Genomic DNA, 20,346 nt, shown 5'->3' with positions numbered 1-20,346 from the left:
AAAACTGTGCCTTCAAATAAGCCCAGTTAGCTAGTTGTGGTGAACCAATGACTTCACAGTGCCTGTTCCTTGATATCTGCAATATTGCTAACTCTCATAGTCATTGGTGTTCTCAAGCTCCAGATTTCTGAGTTACGAAAATATGTGAGAACACCCCCCCCCCCGACAAGTATATAGTTTTTATAATTGTGGAGAAAAGCTTGAACACATGACCCAACATAAGACCCAGAAACCAAAAGGCAAGCAAAGAATGTGAAATTTAGTTTTAAAAAAATCTCATGATTTTAAAGCCAATCGCATGTATTACATATGTGGGACTATCTGTAAGAGTACAGATGAACACAAATGTAATTAGAGCCATAGCATGTAGGCAGCTGACAGCCAAGCCTTACATTCCTTGTGCACCTAGTGACGTACCTAGTTCAAGACCCCCCAAAACATGAGTTTTTGAAGTAATACATTTGGGTGCTTTTTATTTGTCATCTGGATTGTGAACCTCTTTAAGTACTCTTGGGCTATGTTTTCAAGCTTTCTCACACAACTGTGACACCTAAAGAGTTACTTCACCACCCCTCCCCCATCAAAAAAGCAGATGTTCTCCCACAATCACATGAATCCAGGAGTTGGGGTTTTAAGAAAAACAAATATCGCAAGAGTCGTGATAAGAGCATGAAGACTGGCAACAGTGGGGTGCAGCTACATGTCTTTAATGGTGTGTGGAAAAAGCAGCAGCTTGCCACTTACTGAGCACCGCTTTGCTCCTCTTCCTCCCTTTCTTTTCATCCTCCTTTTAAAATAACCCTTTGCTACCAGTTACCATTTGTTTGGTTTCTGCTCGACAGGGGTTATTATTAAATATTCATTGTTGCTGCTGGGAATTCATCAGTCCTCCCTCCCTCTCAAAACACCCACATGCAATTTCCCTCGCATGAGGCAGCCGCAGCCTTCACCGGACGGCTCTGCAACCTCCCCGCCCGCTCAAGGAAGAAGCGGCGCGAGCTCCGCCTGCCACACGGGCCGCTGGGCGGGCGCCCGCGAGAAGCCCCGCCCCCCACCCCGGACCGAGCGCCCGCGGGGCACCTCACGCTTCGCCTAATCGATTTGGCCTACAGCGGCTCCCGTCGGCCGTCTGAAGTGCGCGTGTGCGAGCCGCAAAGGAGCATGGCGGCCGCCAGGGGCTGCCTCTGCTCGTGCGCCCGCCCGATGCTGCCCCGGCTTTGCGTGGGGCTGGCCGCCGGGCCCGGCTCGCTGCTCAGGGCAGCGGCTTATTCCACCGCCCTGGGGGTGGGGAGCGCGGGGCCCAGCCAGAGAGAAGGTGAGACCCGCCCCCAGCCCGGGCAGGGCCCCAGCGGTTCCATTGTCGGGCTTCTGATGGTGGCGCCTGCGGCTATTCCCCGCGACTGTCTGCTGGGGTGTTTGTTTTGTTCTTTGAAAAGGAAAAATAAATGCAAAAAGAGGCATAAATACAATAAACTACAATAAAGCTAAGTTTGTGCGTAAGCTACGTTCATGCATTTGACTTTCTTTTAGGTGTAGTTTGGTCTCTGAATTCCCTGGGTCCACAATGCTTGCTTTGGGGGGGGGGGGTAACCATCCCGCTAATGCTGCTGGATAAGTATACCTGTACATGGTCTCAGCATGAACGCCATCCTAACGTAGCTTTTTATCCGTAAATAGAATTGGCAAGTTGTTCACAATATACTTCTACGTGGTTGAGACAAATCAACCTCAATTTTTCAGCATTTGCTGTTGATGTTACCTGGCAGGTGCTCAAATATTATAGCAATAAAAAACCTTAAGAAGATCTTTTTGCAATTTGTCCAAAGCTATTGAAGTAGATTTTGTTATAGTAGTCATATCTTCTACCTTTATCGTTGGTCTGATGTTGACGACTTTGGTTGTGAGCGTGCCATATATTTTGTCACTATTGCTGCATAAATTGTTGTCAGGATGTACCGGTTAATAAGGTCAGACTTCCTACTCATGAATCAAACTTTTTGTGTCTTAGCTTCTGTGTATGTAAATATCTGCAGGGTCTTCGTGGGCAGGACAGAAGACTAGTTTATCGGATACATATTACAAGGATTGATGCAGGTCACAAGATCTAATTCAGTTTCGCCATGAGTGGATAGAAATTTATTGATTTCAGTGGAACTGGTGATACACCAGAGCTGAATTTGTCCTAACATCTTTAGAGTGTTTAAAGACCTGCTAAATTAATAGTAGTGTATGATTTTATTTGTTATATTGATTTTTGCTCATAAAAATTGTATTCTTGAAATATGAGTTTAAGAACATGAGGTTGGTATTCCTTTTTGCCATTTTTTAAATTTAAATGGTCAGACAAGACTCCGAAAATGTACCAATATGAACTATGGTTGGGCTGGGGAGGAAGTTAGCAAGTGAGGTCCAAGGTCAGTTCCCTGTTGAGAAGTCATCCTCTAGATCAGTGGTTCTTAACCTTTACTGCAGCCTGCACCCATTTGGTTCTCAAAATATGCTCTCATACCCTTATCAAAAATCAAAATATGTTCTCGCAAAAATCGTTGAAGTAGGTCAGTTCTTTAAATCTAGATACATTTTTTGTTTGTATATTACAGTAATCATTAAAAAAATGTGTAATGTTAATAAATACATAGGTTTGATTAAACAAAGTAGTTGTACTTATGTGCCTGTGCTTAATTTGTGTTTTCGATGATTTACCTTCTAAAAAAATCTGGCCTGTCTCACATCCCAGGTTAGAACCACTGCCCTAGATGGTAGGTGTCTGATAAGCTTGAAACTCCTTCCTCATTCTGGCAGCTCAAAGTGAAAACTCCACTATCCTTCCCCACTTACCTTGCCAGTCCCCATTACTGTGTTGTGGGAGAGGGTGTATTTGTGTAAAACTGATATTCTTTAGATTGTGGTACGCAGTGTTGTTGTAGCTATGGTAATCTCAGGATGTTAGATATGCAAGGTGGGTGAAGTAATATCTCTTACTTGAGCAGCTGCTGTTCATGAGAGAGATGAGCTTACACCAGACCTGAGGAAGAGACCTGTGTAAGCTCGTCTCTCACTAGCAGAAGCTGGTCAAGTGAAAGATATTACCTCACCCATCTTGTCTCTCTAATTCTTCAGAGTTTCACAATTGCCAACCCAGAGATGAAACTCAAGTGTCTTGTTCATTTTACTGTATTGCTCATAGCTTTCCTCAACAGCAAAAGCACTAGAGCTGTGCTCAGACTCTGGAAGACAGCACTATATTAATTTATATTTGAAAGGTTATCTCTGCAAATGCATGGGCTCTGCATAAAGGCTAGAAATTTAACTCTTTTAAAGGAGAGCTTCAATTCCGCAGAAACTGATGGCCTTTTCCACAGATAGCTTCCTTCCCACCGTGTGTGTGTGATTTTTTTTTAAATAGTCCTGATCTGAAGCCAGTTCTCATCACTGTTTTTTATCTAACTATAATAATTAATTCTGCAGGTTGAATTTCCCATTTAGTTTTACTGTTGTCTTGAGATGCCACGGAATGATGAGGCAAAGTTAAAATTGTTGAATGTGCAAGTTTTTAGCAGTGCTGCTTAAGTCTTACTGAAGATACTGTTTTATCTTGTAGTTGCAGCATCAAGAAGAAGCAGGACGTCACAAATTGCAAGAAATAGAAGAGTGGTAAGAAATAAAAATGTTTGCAACTACCTTATCTGCAAGACTTTGAAGAGTTTTTACTCTATATTTTAGTAATTTGTCCTTCAACCCTCCCTGTCCCAAGAAGCTTACAATCCAACCATAAGACAACAGATGGATCCAGACAGTCATGGGAATACAAAGAAATGATGAGATGCTATTGGTCAGCATGATAGGCAGCGGTTTCAGCACACCAGCAACCTACCTGTTGTCAAGGTTTTTGTAGGCCTCGTGGCAAAGAGTTTTAAGGAGGGATTTGATGGAGAAAAATGAAATGGCTTTGCGTATGTTAGGGCAGGGTGGCTTGATTTAAATCAGTGACTTAGATTACCAGCTTTAATCACCATTTTAAACAGGAAACTGGGATTTAAACTGTTGGTTTTTTAGTCTTGTTTTGCATCTGTACTTCTTAGTTCTTTTCCTAAAGAAAGATGGATTCTCATTGGTTGGTAATCATTAAAACATGTTGACTTGGAATGAAATATAGCCTTGCAACTAAATTTGCTGTTTTTTTTGTTAATGAGGAGGATGTGTCATATCACTACACGCTTATTTAAGTAGTCATATAACTTACATTTATTCAGAATTTTAACTTTTACTCACTAGATGAATGGTTTACTTATGATTTGTGTTGAGCTTTTTTTTTGAAAAATCAACCAAAATTGCATAAAACAGCATTTTAAAATTGTTTTTAGTTAAATAAAACTACCTGAAATATGCAGGATACATAAGAAAAGTTTATCAAAACATGATTTTTGCATTTAAAACTAACTGCTTTATTAAACAACATGTGAATTGAATGATTGTTTTTGGTCACCATTTTCCTTCAGAATTTTAGAACTAGAGGACCTCACCCATACACACTTACTTTTTATGCATAGATTGGAAGAGGAAGACAAGTTTTCCAACATTTTGAACTCCCAGTTGGTTTCTTAACTTTGAATGAACTAGTAATTGAACAGAACTAGTTGAATAAACTAAAAGGAATAAAATATTTTCTTTGCATCTGCAAAAGAGGCTACTTTTGTCAAAAACTGGTGTAAAACATTTCAGCTAACTCTTGGTTACAGTTTAGTCCATGATCTCCACCAGTACAGTGGTTTAACTTTCTTTAAGGCTTGGGCAGAAAACATATACTGCCTCATAATAAACTTAGGCCTTAAAATAGGTTGTTATAATTTCAAATGTAATTTTAAATAAGCTCATTTAAAAAAATAAACCTGTATTTAATTTAAAAAATCTGATTTATTTATTTACATATCTCTCTCACACACTCATTTTTATCCATCCTGGCTTATGGAGAGTTCCTCCCAAGCATGAAAGGCAGCATGAGAGAAAAATTATAGGTGCTTGCTTTGATAATTTAACAAGCGGGCAATGGAGGCTGGCATCATGGACCATTGTAAGAGTTGATCTTTAGACACTGAGGACAGGTCTGCGCTTTGGGGGAAAGTCTGTCTAAGCTACACAAGTTCAGTTACGTTACTAAGGTAATTCAAGTCAACATAGCTTACATCCACTTACTGTGGGGTCCACAGTATGTTATGTTGACAGGAAGGCGATCCGCACAGTTTTCTGCATTTGCAATACTTGATTTCAGGATAATTACATCAACTATTATGGTTTGACACTAAACTACTGATGCATGCTCTCAACTTTCACTCTGTCTGAGTGGGCTTTTTTGTCTGGGAATCTCCTGTGTTTTTTTTAAATACATGGTGACTCAACAGGAAATCCAAAGGGAATGCATTATTTCTGATTTTATTATTTATTTATTTATTTATATATTCACTTGTAAGATTTTATGTACGTACACACACGCACTTTTAAGGGCAGATTCAGTGCCACACAAAAGCAGTCAGATCGCAGCAGCCAGTTAAGCTGAGTCTACAGCTGAGTCTACAGCTGCTTTGTAATAGCAGAGCAGTGCAAAGCGGTCACACACTGGTGAATCTGGCTCTTAATTTGCAATTGACTTATTGGTTTAAAGGGTGTTGTTAGTAAGATACGTGGTATGTGCAGTGGTGGTATAGAGCTCAGTCTGAGGCCCAGTGTGGCTGTGCTTTAAAAGTTCCCTATCTTGGCTTTCTCGTCAGTGCTCTCTGTGCGCAGTGGAGATGAAGCATCAGTGGCATGGGGGCCTTTCAAGCACTGAAACCCAAGCTACATTGCAGCCATTGAACCTTTAAAGAACAGTGACAGTTGTGCCAAGTAATCTACCAATGAGAATGTTTGACACTTGTCCAGTCTCCCTCATTCCACTGAATCATTACACCAACAGCGTTGTAGAGTGAAAACTATCTGTAGATTCCTGTGGTGCTGGCATAGGTTATCTCTGTCACATTGACCCTGCTTGTGTTTCATGATCCAGTTTTTAATTACTTTTAAAAATCCCTAAACTAACAGATAATTCGTTCTTTGCTTAAAGAGTAAGGCCATTAAGATCAGGGAGAATACCTTGTATTTTTCATTCAAAACAAAGAAACTCAGCCTTAACTGTGGAATCGTGACCAGTGCCTCAATAATCCATTCAGAATACTGCTGCAAAGATCATTTTCTTGATTTACCAGATCACCCCCTTTGTGTCCTTTGCTTGCTTCCATTCTGTACTGCATCAAACGTAATTTTTTTGGTCTTCACTTTTAAGGCTTTTCATGGGCTATTTTCCTGCTCTACCTATCACTTCTGACGCTGTTGAGATGTAGAGTTCCGTATCTGCTCTGCCAATGATGCCAGCTTACATCATCCACTTCTACTTAAATTTTTGAAACAAGTACCTTCATGCTTTCTTCCAAGCTCCTCTTCATGCATGAAAAGAGCTCCCTGGAAACATTTGCAAAGCCACTTCATTGTTGGCCTTCAAATCTTCTAAAACTCTTCTCTGTCATGAGGTTCAGACAGCTGTGACCTCTGGGTTTTATGGTGGTCAGTATTCTCATTGTTATCCCATGCTTCTCATTCTGTTTGTATCCACATGTTTAATCTTTCCAGTAAAATAGTAAGCTCTTTGAGGGAGGGATGGTCTTTTCGTTGTTTGTACAGTACCTGACACAATGGGGTCCTGATTGATGATTGGGACTTTTAAGACACTACTGCAGTACAAATAATACCTAATGAATGTTAAACCAAGCCACCTTGGGCATATTACGAGCTAAAAAAGGTGTGTTCGGGGGTTTTTTTTGTTTGTTTTTTTTAAATCAAGTGAACTTCAGTTAAATTTTCAAAATACCATAATTTTTAACTCCTGTTTTGTTTGTTTTATTGAAATTTAGCACTCTGAAAAATCCCACTTGGTGCCGATTTGCACCTTTAGGCATCTAAATACCTTTCATAATCCGTCCCTAAGAGCTCACATTAAACATTACTTGGTCATCTCTATGAACTTATAACAAAACCATGGAAGACCAGACTTAACTTTCCTGATACTTCTAGAATACCGGGGGGGGAGGGGGGACCCTTTCTTTATGCATCATAAAGAAACCACAAAGGGCAGAAGTCTCTCTCCCTCTCTCTCTCTCTCTTTCTCTCTCAAATTCCTTTGCATGTCCCCTTTGAACTTTTCCCAGAATGAAATAAGAAATGTGATATAGAATAGTGGTCTAAAATGTGGATTTGCCTCATTGTCACTTTTTACATTTGCAGATTTGAGATATGCGTGCGCACACACACATACAGTACCTCAGGATAAAGAGAGAGACTTTCTTGGTGTAAACATAGTTTTTTCTAGAACATAGTGAATGTAGTTGTTTGGTTAAAATAAGATGTTTATATGATAGAATAAATGTTCTACAATTGAAAGGAATTTATTAAACACTTAATACAAAAGTATCTTTTCTTAAAACTCAGTAATGAGCTTAGCAAAAGGCATTCCTTGAAGTTACCGGCCTTTAGAAGATCCACTATCGCCAGCCAGTCAATTATTCCTGAGAACACCATTCACTTTGACTGTTACGGGTTTATCTCTAAAAATAACTGACCCCCACCAATGTTGTGTCACTTCTAATTTTTTTTAGCCTGGAGCTCCTAGAACTGAAAAGATGGCTGTTGATCAGGACTGGAGCAATGTTTATCCAACTGCAGCAGCATTTAATCCTTCTTCAGTGCCTCTTCCCATCCGAATGGGCTATCCTGTGAAGAGAGGAGTACCTCCACCGAAAGGAGGCAATTTGGAGCTTATAAAGGTAGGGTGCATCACTATAGTCTTTATATAACTTCGTTTTATTTCAACTCTCAAAGACCAGTGATTTGCAGTATGGCTTGATCAAAATATTTTCTCCAGATAGCACTTCATACTTGATATATTTATCACACAATATATTTAACATTGTACCCAAGTAGCGAATGAAGAGAATCAGTTCAACTTTACTATCAGTTTACTGTGATCCCTTAAACTGTCATGCATACAGAGTCTGATCTTGGTGACTTGCTCTCATAACTTGTTAATGAGACTTGTGCTGGGTCAGAGGTGAGAGGAGACACTTACTTATTTAATCCTCTCATTTAAATCTCGTATCACACACTTGGTCTAAAGAGAATAAGTAGTGAAAGTAGTAACAGAAGTAGAATAAGACTTTGTTCATTGAGCAAGTTATTGTCTGCTCAAGAGAGTGCCTTCAATTTTAAGTTCACACAGCAGTTTATTTGTTTATAAGCAAACTAGGTTACTGAAAAATAATCAAATATTTTATTTCAGATCCCTAACTTTTTGCATCTGACTCCCCCAGCAATTAAGAAACACTGTGCAGCTCTTAAAGGTGAGTTTTTGCCTTTTCTTTAAAACAGTTTCCTTGGAATTCTTAAGACACTTTAAAAAGTAATTTAATTACACCTGTGTGGTAGGATAAGAAGACCCACATACAAAGCTTGCTGCTTGTCAGACTTCTTTCTCAGTATTGTCCAGTAGCATTTTTCTTTTGTCCCATTGAAATATGATTCCACATCAATCACATAACCCTATATATTCATGTTTCCTCAACTCTGAGGGAGTTATGTTTTTTCCCCCAGAAAAGAGGCCACTGGGAGGCTTAATGTGTGACTCTGGGTTGTGATGTATTCAATGTGCTGGACAGATTGCATTGCTCTTCTGTTAGGCTTAGCTAGTATAGGGAAATGGAAAACCTGATGTCTTGATGAGTATGGGGCTTGGATATGACTCAGTCCAGAGAAAACGATGGCCTGGTTTATGCACAGTGTTTTGTACTGGTAAAACTGTTGGTTATGACTGCACTTTTTAAAAACTGATATAGGTTTTATGGTACAACCCCCAATCTGGATGTAGTTATATCAGTATAAAGGTGCTTCTACCCCATTCAGAAGAGGAAGCTATACTGCTATACATTTATACTTGTGTAATTGCATCCACCCTGGGGTTGTACTTCTTTAACTGCAGCATTTTAGCTATACCAGTATATTGCCTGAGGAAAGCAGCTGGAAGAGTTGAGAAAGATCGTATAAATTCTCCAGCTGAGTTTGTGCAGCAGATACAATCTAGTTGTATTAGATATTTGATTGCTCTTGGATGCCCAGGTAGTGACTGAGGCCAAGAGTGTTTTTTATATGTATCTTTTGAGGAGTGCAACCTGTCTTCTTCCAGTGAAGATCTTGTCATAGTTACCCATGCCAATGTCCTCTCAAAAGTAATTACTGTAATGTGTTCCGCTTGGTTCTACAACTTGAAATGGTTTGGAAATTAAAGCTAATGAAGAATGTAGCAGTCTCCAGGGCACGTTCTACTGGTGGTGTAGAATCTCTACTGTGTGCCAGTAAGTTTCCAGGTGGAATTCAAAATGTTGTTTTTAATGTATAGATCCTTAAATAGCCCCTCCATATAGAAGAGAGGGATCCACTGGCAGTATGTTCTCTGTGAGGAATTCTCTACTTTGAAATTCAGGGGTCTTCTATTTTGAAATTTTGTTTTTTACCGTCTGCCCAGACGCAGATGATCTGTTAACTAGAGCTGGTCAGGAATTTTTTAGAAAAATGTCCATGTGTCAAAACCAATCTCAAAACAGGATCAAGTTTGACAGATCTTCCCCCCACCCCACCCACCAAAAAAGTTGACTGAAAAGGGAGAAAAAAATTGCTTTTTTTGGTTTTCAAATGTTTTCAAAATTTTGACTTTTTTTTTCCTTCCTGATTTGAGTTGGGAGGGGGAAAGACTTCTGAAATATAAGATATATAAATATGATAAAATATTTGTGAGATGGAAAAATAGTTTCCTACCCAGCTCTGCTGTTAGCCTTCAGAGTATGCTGCAAAGCCCATCTTTTCTTCTGGATATCTGGAAAGGGTTCTTCCAGCATGAAGCTGATGTGCTAATTTCAAAAGTAAAGAAATATTGTGGTGGTGCTTGTAAACCAATAACAGCTTTGTGTTTTCATTATGTAAGGGAATATGGCTTCCCTATAAATATACAAAAAAAATCTTTAGAACTATAAATACAGATAAGCAACAATTTTTTAAAAACTTAACTTTTTTATCCCTCAGATTTCTGCACTGAGTGGCCAACTGTATTGGACAGTGATGAGAAATGTGAGCAGCATTTTCCTATTGAAATTGAGACAGTAGATTATGTTTCAGCAGGGCCATCTGTTCGTAATCCCAAAGCAAGAGTGGTGACTTTAAGAGTAAGTATTATATTTTAGTAAACAAAAAAAGGCATTTTTCAAGCTCTTTCAAGAAATGTTGCAATTGAGACTCAAATGAAAGACAGTAGATAACTTTAAATGTAGAGCAACATGTGGAAACTCATTCATATTAGTATGACCTGTATCAGATATAAGTGAGGAGCAGTTTAAAGTAAAGCCAAAGTGGCATGCTTTCTGTCCATGCAAACTTTCTGTAAGGTAGAGACAGATACAGTTACCAGCCACATGAATTTATTTTGGAAACAAAAATGCCATCAAGCTTGATAAAGCCAAAGTCTTAGATTCCTTACCCCAAGGAATAACTTAATTAAGTAATCTCTGACCAATGGCTGGCATTTTGTGGGCCTGATCTCTTCTAGGACCCATTATTGCTTTTGCATTTTTTTCATTTGTTTGCTATAACTGTAAGACTTTTATTATAATAAGAAACTTTATTATAATGAGTTAACTTGTGTTGTGGCCACAGGGATCTGTTTAACAGCTTTCTAATTAAACTCTCATGCTTTCTAATCTAATGTCATCAGGTTAATGTGCTCTGACTCGTGATGTTCATTATTAATTTGCTAGAATGTGATAGTAACAAAAGCTTGGATTGGAACTGTTCCCAAAAACAGAAATGTAGTCCTGGGAGTGTAGTCATTTCAGGTATTTTATTCTTTGTCTTCAAGGTGACTTCCAAAGGGGAAAGGAGTTATAGTAAAACAGCAGGCCTGTGATGAAATAATTTTAATTCTGCTTGATATTTACCCCAGAAATGGCAGAATATAAAGTCATACCTGACTTTGGTGGAGGACTCCTTGGAGGACTAGAGCATTTGGGTGATAGCTTATTCAGCTAGAACAGAAAGAGCAAAGTGAGTCATTATCAGAGCGCTTTAATTCACCTGTCTGTTGGGTGTTTGATATCCAGCAGTTCACAGAAACAAAACTCTTACGTTTTATGAATTAAGCCATGGAAAGCAGGTATCCTGTCCTAGGGATGTGAAAACAGTGTAATACTGCTTGGGGCCAAGGTGGCAGAAATAGTTACTTTTTCCTCTTCTATTTTATTTTGGGTAAAAGTAATGTTTAAAAAACTATTCCATTATCTCAGTGGTCCTAATATAGTTATGACTTTGTTAATATTCCAGGACCTATAACTACATTAAAATGGAATTAAGGTTGTGAATAATGGGGTGGGGCTGGGATTAAAAATATTTCAGAGGTGTTGTAATTATCATCCCAAAAATCAAGCATTACAAACTAAGGTAACTGAATTAACACTAAGGTAACTAAGATAACACTTTTTTCGATCTTTTTCGTATGTAAGGTAGAGATGCACAGTTAAGGCATGCATATAACCTTACCACTACCTTGTAGTGACATCCTTTAATAACCATATGATTAAGGCGTTTCAGTGTTTGTTGTCCCAGATCAGATTAAATTGATTTTTAAAGATGTATTAGACTTTTTTGTATTTTCCCCCTTGTGTTGCCAGTGCAAGAGAGAGTTAAGTTTTTATTGGATGCCTTAAGTATGCATTTCTTACACTAATATCTTTGGATTTCTGAAGTATAACGGTTAACTTTCAATTTCCTGGGTTTGTAATGGTTTTGGGGTAATTAAAACATTGTTGTTTGTTTTTCCCGCCTTAAGTTACTGAAATCTACTTGTAAGCATAACTTAATTTTATGTATTGGGGTCTTTATAATTGAAAATGTCATACATGAACACTAAACAAGAAACACAGGGAACACTACTTTGTGATGTAGTATTGACATTAAATAATTTTTAAAACTTTAGTTTGAGGGCAGATTCCAATACACCAAAGCTGTGCAAAGGAGACAGCTGAGGGTACTGGTGAATTTGGCTCTTAATTTGTGTTAATTTGACCTACTTGTGTAGAGGGCTGAGTTAATCAGATAGGTGGTATGTGAGGCAGTGGGGGAGAGGGGAACAGGGAGAACCCAATCCCAGTGTCTTCTTGCTTTAAGGGTTGCCCTGCCTATCTGGCAGTGCCATCTCAGCATGCAGTGGAGCTCAGTAGCACTGATGCCCAAGCTAGTATGTGGAAATAGAAACTTTTAAAGAGCAGCGACAGGTGGGCTAAATAATTGACCAGTGAGAACTCTTGACACGGGTCCAGTCCCCCTCATATGACTGACTCTTTACAATGAGTAGAATTGTCGTATGCAAATTAGCAATACAGGAACAGTGGTGACGGGTGATTACAACCCTATCTGTGGCCTATTATAATTACAAAAATATTAGATACAATTATTAACAACCTTGGTTGTAGCTATGGGCAAGATAAGATTTCAGATAAGTTTAACCATATGGATGTCTTATTCTTCTAAGATCATTTTGGACAAAGAAAAGACAGAGAGGGATGCTAAATATCTTGAATTACCCTATTTTTAAACTATAAACTAACAAACTTGATAATTCATTCTGTAATCAAAGTGTAAGTGCTGTAATGTTGGGAAGGATATGCTGTTTTTCATACATAACAAGGAGGTTGTGGAAAATGGAACTCAATCTTAACTAAGGAGAGTTGAGACCAGTGCCTCTAGTATAAATTAACTTCCCTCAGGGTGGCAGGTCTTTGATATGCATGGGAAGGGGTATATTTGGTTTTGAAATCTAAAAGGCTTGTCTGTACTTTTTGGGTTTGGGGTTGAGGAGATTGGGGTGGGGAAAGTGGTAGTAAGGGCATTAGACCCTGGCTACCTCAACCAGGGTATCTCCATTTCCTGTGGTCGGGGTGATGAGGATTGGCTTGAATTCTCTCTGAATGAGAGATGTGTGGGCTTTAATGGGTGTAAGGAAGTACCTGTAGAAGTGTTGTCCCGTTCTTCGGTCTTCTCCCTCCGTGTGTGGGATTACATTGTTTGTTAGATGGCTTTTGCAGCTTGCCCTGCAGACTGGTACTTGGGCATCTGACTCTGGTGACTACTTACTTTGGAGTGCTGCTACATGGTGGCTGAGAAATTTGAGTGTAGCTCTTGGGTGAAAGAGAGGTGGAGGCCTGGGAGTGGTTGTAAGGATGAGGGGGATCTCTTGATCCCTGTGGTGATGAACAGGAAATGAGGCAAGAAGAAAGCTTGTTTTTTGTTGTTTTTTACGAGAAACTTAAATTGAGATGTTGTTGTATCTGACTACCATTAGTTCTGTCTTGAAAGGCTAGATTGTTAGTCATAGACATAGAGTCATAGACTTTAAGGTCAGAAGGGACCATTATAATTGTCTAGTCTGACCTCCTGCACAACGCAGGCCACAGAATCTCACCCACCCACTCCTGTAACAAACCCCTAACCTACTTCTGAGCTACTGAAGTCATCAAATTGTGGTTTAAAGACTTCAGGGTGCAGAGAGTCCTCCAGCAAGTGACCTGTGCCCCACACTGCAGAGGAAGGCAGAAAATGCCCAGGGCCTCTACCAATCTGCCCTGGAGGAAAATTGCCATATTTGAGATCAGGAAGGAATCAGCTAAACCCTGAGCATGTGGGTAAGACTCACCAGCCAGACACCCAGGAAAGAATTCTCTGTAGTAACTCAGATCCCACCCCATCTAACATCCCATCACAGGCCATTGGGCATATTTACCGCTAATAGTCAAAGATCAATTAATTGCCAATATTAGGCTATCCGATCATACCATCCCCTCCATAAACCTATCAAGCTTAGTCTTGAAGCCAGATATGTCTCTTGCCCCCACTGCTCCCCTTGGAAGGCTGTTCCAGAACTTCACTCTTCTAATGGTTAGAACCCTTTGTCTAATTTCAAGACTAAACTTCCTGATGGCCAGTTTATATCCATTTGTTCTTGTGTCCTCATTGGTACTGAACTTAAATAATTCCTCTCCTTCCCTGGTATTTATCCCTCTGATATATGTATAGAGAGCAATCATATCTCCCCTCAGCCTTCTTTTGGTTAGGCTAAACAAGCCAAAGATCTTTGAGTCTCCTTTCATAAGACAGGTTTTCCATTCCTCGGATCATCCGAATAGCCCTTCTCTGTACCTGTTCCAGTTTGAATTCATCCTTCTCAAACATGGGAGACCAGAACTGCACACAGTATTCCAGATGAGGTCTCGCCAATGCCTTGTATAATAGTACTAACACCTCCTTATCTCTACCGGAAATGCCTCGCCTGATGCATCCCAAGACCACATTAGCTTTTTTCGCAGCCATATCGCATTGGCGGATCATAGTCATCCTGTGATCAACCAATACTCCGAGGTCCTTCTCCTCCTCTATTACTTCCAACTGATGAGTCCCCAGATTATAACAAAAATTCTTGTTATTCATCCCTAAATGCATGACCTTACACTTCTCACTATTAAATTTCATCCTATTACTATTGCTCCAGTTTAAAGGTCATCTACATCCTCCTGTATGATATCCTGGTCCTTCTCTGTATTTGCAATACCTCCCAGCTTTGTGTCATCGTCAAACATTCTTAGCGCGCACCCACTTTTTGTGCCAAGGTCAGTAATATAAAAAGATCAAATAAGATTGGTCCCAAAACCAATCCCTGAGGCACTCCACGAGTAACCTCCCTCCAGCCTGACAGTTCACCTTTCAGTATGACCCGTTGTAGTCTCCCTTTTAACCTGTTCCTTATCCACCTTTCAGTTTTCATATTGATCCCCATCTTTTCCAATTTAACTAATTTCCCATGTGGAACCGTATCAAATGACTTACTGAAACTGAGGTAAATTAGATCCACTGTGTTTCCTTTGTCTAAAAAAAATCTGTTACCTTCTCAAAGAAGGAGATCAGGTTGGTTTGGCACAATCTATCTTTTGTAAAACCATGTTATATTTTGTCCCAATTACGATTGACTCAATGTCCTTAACTACTTTCTCCTTCAAAAATTTTTCCAAGACCTTGCATACTACAGATGTCAAACTAACAGGCCTATAATTACCCGGATCACTTTTTTTCCCTTTCTTAAAAATAGGAACTATGTTAGCAATTCTCCAATCATACGGTACAACCCGAGTTTACAGATTCATTAAAAATTCTTGCTAATGGGCTTGCAATTTCATGTGCTAGTTCCTCTAATATTCTCGGATGAAGATTATCTGGGCTCTCCGATTTAGTCCCATTAAGATGTTCGAGTTTGGCTTCTACCTCGGATGTGGTAATATCTACGCCCATACCCTCATTCCCATTTGTCATCCTGCCATTATCCCTAAGCTCCTCATTAAAGGAGTGCTGCAAAGGAGGTAAAGTATTTTGTTTAGATATTGGGCCATGCCTAGATGATCCTTAACCCCCCCTCCATCCACAGTGTTTAGCGGTCCCACTTCTTCTTTTTGTTTTCTTCTTATTTATATGGCTATAGAACCTTTTATTATTGGATTTAATTCCCTTTGCAAGGTCCAACTCTACATGGCTTTTGGCCTTTCTCACTTTATTCCTACATGTTCTGACCTCAATAAGGTAGTTTTCCTTGCTGATCCCTCCCATTTTCCACTCCTTGTAGGCTTTCTGTTTTTTCTTAATCACCTCTCTGAGATGCATGCTCATCCAGCTTGGATTACAACTCCTGCCTGTGAATTTTTTCCCCTTTCTTGGGATGCAGGCTTCTGTTAGTTTCTGCAACTTTGACTTGAAGTAATTCCAGGCCTCCTCTGCCTTTAGATCCACAAGTTCTTCAGTCCAATCCACTTCCCTAACTAATTTCCTTAATTTTTTTTAAGTTAGCCCTTTTGAAATCAAAAACCCTAGTCACAGATCTATTTTTGTTTATTCTTCCATTTAGTTTGAACTGAATTAGCTCATGATCGCTTGAACCAAGTTTGTCCCCTACAGCCATTTCTTCTATGAGGTCTTCACTGCTCACCAAAACCAAATCTAAAGTGGCATCCCCTCTTGTTGGTTCAGCAACTACTTGGTGAAGGAATCCATCAGCTATCGCATCCAGGAAAATCTGAGCCCTATTATTATTACTAGCGCTCATCCTCCAGTCTATATCTGTGAAGTTAAAGTCTCCCATGATCACACAATTCCCATTAGTATTTACTTCATTAAAACATTAAAGAGGTCTCTATCCATATCCAAATCGGATCCTGGCGGTCTATAGCACACCCCAAGCACTATCCCAGGAGAGGCTCTAGTAGCTTTCTTCCCCAATGTGATTTTTGCCCACCATTCCATCACGTCTTATTTCTTTATAGTCTGCCTCCTCATTGATATACAGTGCTACTCCACCATCTTTGTCTTTATTTCTCTTTCCTAAACAGCACATACCCTTCAATACCTGTACTCCAGTCACGAATACTATTCCACCATGTTTCTGTTATCCCTATATCTGGTTTCACTTCCTGCACCAGAAACTCTAGTTCCTCCATTTTGTTACCTAGACACCTCGCATTTATATATAAACATCTTAATTTTTGCTGTTTGGCTTTGCTCACATTCTTTGCCTGATTAGGCACAGACGTTCTACCTCCAGTATCGCCTATTAAACTGGTATCCACACTGCCCTTCCTCCTTATGTCCATTCTCCTACCCATGGCTGTATCTTTTCTTACTTTGTTTTCCTTCCTCTCAGTGTTAAAATCCAGCATGGAGATTACCTGGACATCTCCCAACCATCTCCCCCAAATTCCTAGTTTAAAGTTCTCTTAATCAGTTGTGCCAGCTACCATCCTAGAAGTCTGTTTCCCTTCCTACTCAGGTGAAGTACATCCCGAGAGAACAGTCCTCTGTTCATGAATGCCTCCCAGTGGCCATACATCCCAAAGCCCTTCTTATAGCACCACTGCCTGAGCCATCTGTTGATCATCATAATCTTGTCACACCTTTGTTGCCCTTCTCTAGGAACAGGCAGAATCCCACTGAAGATCACCTGAGCCTCGATGTCCTTAAGTGTCTTCCCCAGCCTGGCATAGTCTCCCTTGGTACGTTCCCGCGAGAATCTAGCTGTATCATTTGTTCCCACATGAAGGACAATCAGTGGTTTCTTTCCCTCTCCCGTTAGGATCCTCTTCAGCCTCAGATCCACGTCCCGTATCTTAGCACCCGGCAGACAGCACACCCTTCCGTTCTCTGGATCAGCTCTGGTTACTGGCCTGTCTGTTCTTCTCAGTAAGAAGTCCCCAGTCATTTAGACCTGCCTTTTCCTGGTGATGGTGCAATTCTCTGGTCTATCCTCTGTTCCCTCTGGCTGTAAGTCCTATCAATTCCTATTCTCCCTTGCAATCCTCTGCAACCCATCCTGTATCCTTCTGGGGCTCATATTTGGTGGTGTTATCTCCATTGACTCTTTCCCTCTTGCTATAGAACTAGCTGCTCTTCTCTTCTTTCTTGCCCTCCCACCTTCAGTGACCAGCTGCTGTGCCCCTTCTTCATTTTCCAACTCTGCAAACCTGTTCCTGAGATCTGTTTCTCCTTCACAAGCCCCTCTCTTCCTTTGCCTGGTTCTCTTAGTCACATGCTTCCCCTGTCCACTTTCCCCCTCACTTTTCTTCCCTCAGAGTTCTTTGGTCCTGCTTCCATCTGCAAGTCTGAGCTTTCCCCTTCAGCCTCCTCATGTCTTTACTTCATCATCTGCTCGAACCCCCTTCTAAACTCAGAGTTTCCACCTGCATCTCCAATCCTCAGATCTTTTCTTCCATCAGCTCTATCAGGTGGTACTTTATGCAGAGAAAACTCTTTTCAGGTACCCCCTCCAGGATCATGTACATGCCGCAGCTTCTACATCCTGTCATCTTCATTGTGTCTTCCACTGCTTGGGTCACTACCACTGCTGCCTCTGTATCTGTCATCGCCTTCTCACCTAAGTCCTGTTAGTCCGGGAAACACAAACCAAACCAAAACAAATCCCCAACGAGCACCACAACAATGCCAGAACACCACACACTCCCTTCACTAGCCTGTCTGTTCCTCCGCCTGGTTCTCCTAGTCTTCCCCCCCTAAACTTCCATTGCAAACTCCTACTCGAACTCCCCTGTTTACAGCTCTGTTTGCTGCCTCCCGTTCCGCTGCAGCTATCTGTTGTAGGAGTTTGAGTGTCAAAGTAGTTCAATAGACTTTAATGGGCTTTGAATCAGGTCTGTAACAATCAATGCAGGAGCATAAAGACAGCAGGTTATTTCAGGTTTCAATATTTCAGGTTAGAAGCTAATCGCCATGTGAAAATTGCTCACCGCAGTTCAGGAGATCCAGATGCCCATGTGCAGCTTAAAACTGTAGTGGTTTCATAGGAAATATAAATGAATGCAGGTTGTAAATTAGGCCGATGTAACACTGCACTTCTAATAACCCCATTTGCCAGTAGTGATGTGGCAATGCTAGCCTCTGCTGCTTGTAGAAATGGGGCTTCAGCAGAAGCAGTCTCCCTTTACAACTGTGAGGAACAGTCTTCTTGACAGTGGCGGGAAGAAGGCTGGGGACTGTCTTATCTTCATGCATTTGTCTAGCCCACATGGTGGGTGCCTGGTATCAAGAAACTGTGACCCCACCCAACCCACACCTACAGCCCAGCAAACATTCCCGGTGCACCCTGTGCAAGACCAAGGGTCAGCTACAGACCTGCCCCCCAGCCTGCCTGTGTATGTGTGGGGGGCTCTCATTGCTTTTGTATCAGTAAAAGAATGGTATTAAAAAAATAAACAAACAAAAAACAACACTTCTTTGGGACAGGCAGGTGTGTGGTAGTAGCTGTCATTCCTGCAGGAATAGTTAGATGCTCACTGTTCCTGCTGTGGATCCAGGCTTCTCCATAAGTCTGTCAAAACTGTGTGTGTGTGGGGGGGGTCCTTCTCTTTTTTTCTCTCTTCTTTTAGTTGACCAGTGGTTAGCTGGCAATGTGAAACTTCAGAGCCTGAGAAAACTGTGCATTATTTAGTACCCTGATTTTATTCTTAAAATCTTATTCTCAGTGTTCGTGTTTGTATCTTTGTGGGGGGGGGGTGCGTGTGATTGTTTTTAGTCTTACATTTTAAACAAGGTAGTTGTGAAATTGAAACACTCTAGTCCAAAATTTTAAAAATCAGTTGGGTTTTTTCTGGGTTTTTTTTTAGAATAGGTTTATTAGGCATTTTGCTACACTTCAGATTTTCGGAAATGTAAATGTCCTTAAATCCCAGTTCTTTCCGGTGATTATTTCTTGTTGACATCGGAATCCAAATACTTAATAATGATGTAGATCTGGTAGATTGCTGTCAGTGACCATCTGTTATAAAGCATAGAGGTTCTGGGGTTGTGCAGTATAATGCAGAAAATGGCTTTTGATGAACTCTCTCTATTTTTGTGTAATGAACTTAGTGCTATTGAAAAGCACTGTATTGTCATTTTTCAGCCTGATCTTAAGAATCGCCTTTGTGGCTGAGATATTAGCTCTCTGTCTGGACCCCCTGACAGTGGGCTCTGTCATAGTGGCTTTTGTATGATAAGGACAGGTCCCGTTAAAAGCTTCAGAAGACCATCAACTTGGCTAATTCTTTAGAAGAGCCATCAGAATATGCTAACTTTGAATAATGTTACCTCTGAGCTATCTAGTTCCCTGAGCTATCCAGTTTGTTGGGGAGTTTTTTGTTTTTCCCTCCCTCACCTGCCCATTAGATACAAGTTGCTACATTTGTGAATTGGAACTGAATTTGACTGGTCAGTAACCAACAATTTTCTAAAATTTTCTTTACCAGTAACTTTTGTTACTGGAGCATTGCTCAGAAGAAAAATAAGCTTCAGAGGAAAAAGAAAATGTAACCATCTGTTATCACAAGTCAGTGGTCTGGTGCTACATATATTCAGTAGCCACGTCCTAATACAGGTTGTTTTTTTAGCTAACAGGAATATTCTGAATGATTTAGAGGTAGGTGTATGTGTTCACGTACCTACACACGCATGTGACTCCCCCTGAAACACACACTGTCCTATCTAGCTGAAATGTGTGTCTTCTGATATTAACATGTGATATAGTGTTTATAGAGCAGCATGTGGATATTCGTTATTAGTATTCAACCAAAAAAAGGGAGTACAAATGAAACAGCTAGCCATATGGCCTTCGAGGCACTTATGATCATACCCCAGACCCCA

The 20,346-nt window shown here is 40.4% G+C and overlaps 1 protein-coding gene across 1 annotated transcript in view; it reads left to right on the top strand.

The window, feature by feature from the left end:
- Nucleotides 1–1,125: 1,125 nt before the first annotated feature.
- Nucleotides 1,126–20,346, top strand: part of MRPS35 (mitochondrial ribosomal protein S35) — a 55,635-nt gene continuing 36,414 nt past the window's right edge. Inside the window, exons 1-5 of the mRNA XM_084628727.1 lie at nt 1,126–1,315; nt 3,602–3,654; nt 7,683–7,850; nt 8,363–8,423; nt 10,156–10,295. Of these exons, the coding sequence (XP_084484853.1) occupies nt 1,162–1,315; nt 3,602–3,654; nt 7,683–7,850; nt 8,363–8,423; nt 10,156–10,295 (576 nt within the window). The 5' untranslated portion in view covers nt 1,126–1,161. The remainder of the gene's footprint in view (nt 1,316–3,601; nt 3,655–7,682; nt 7,851–8,362; nt 8,424–10,155; nt 10,296–20,346) is intronic.

The sequence above is a fragment of the Lepidochelys olivacea genome (assembly GCF_965140295.1).
Source record: "Lepidochelys olivacea isolate rLepOli2 genome assembly, chromosome: 1".
In the NCBI taxonomy this organism is placed as follows: Eukaryota; Metazoa; Chordata; order Testudines; family Cheloniidae; genus Lepidochelys; species Lepidochelys olivacea.
Note: the sequence above shows the minus strand (reverse complement) of the source record. Positions and strands in the feature narration are given on the sequence as shown.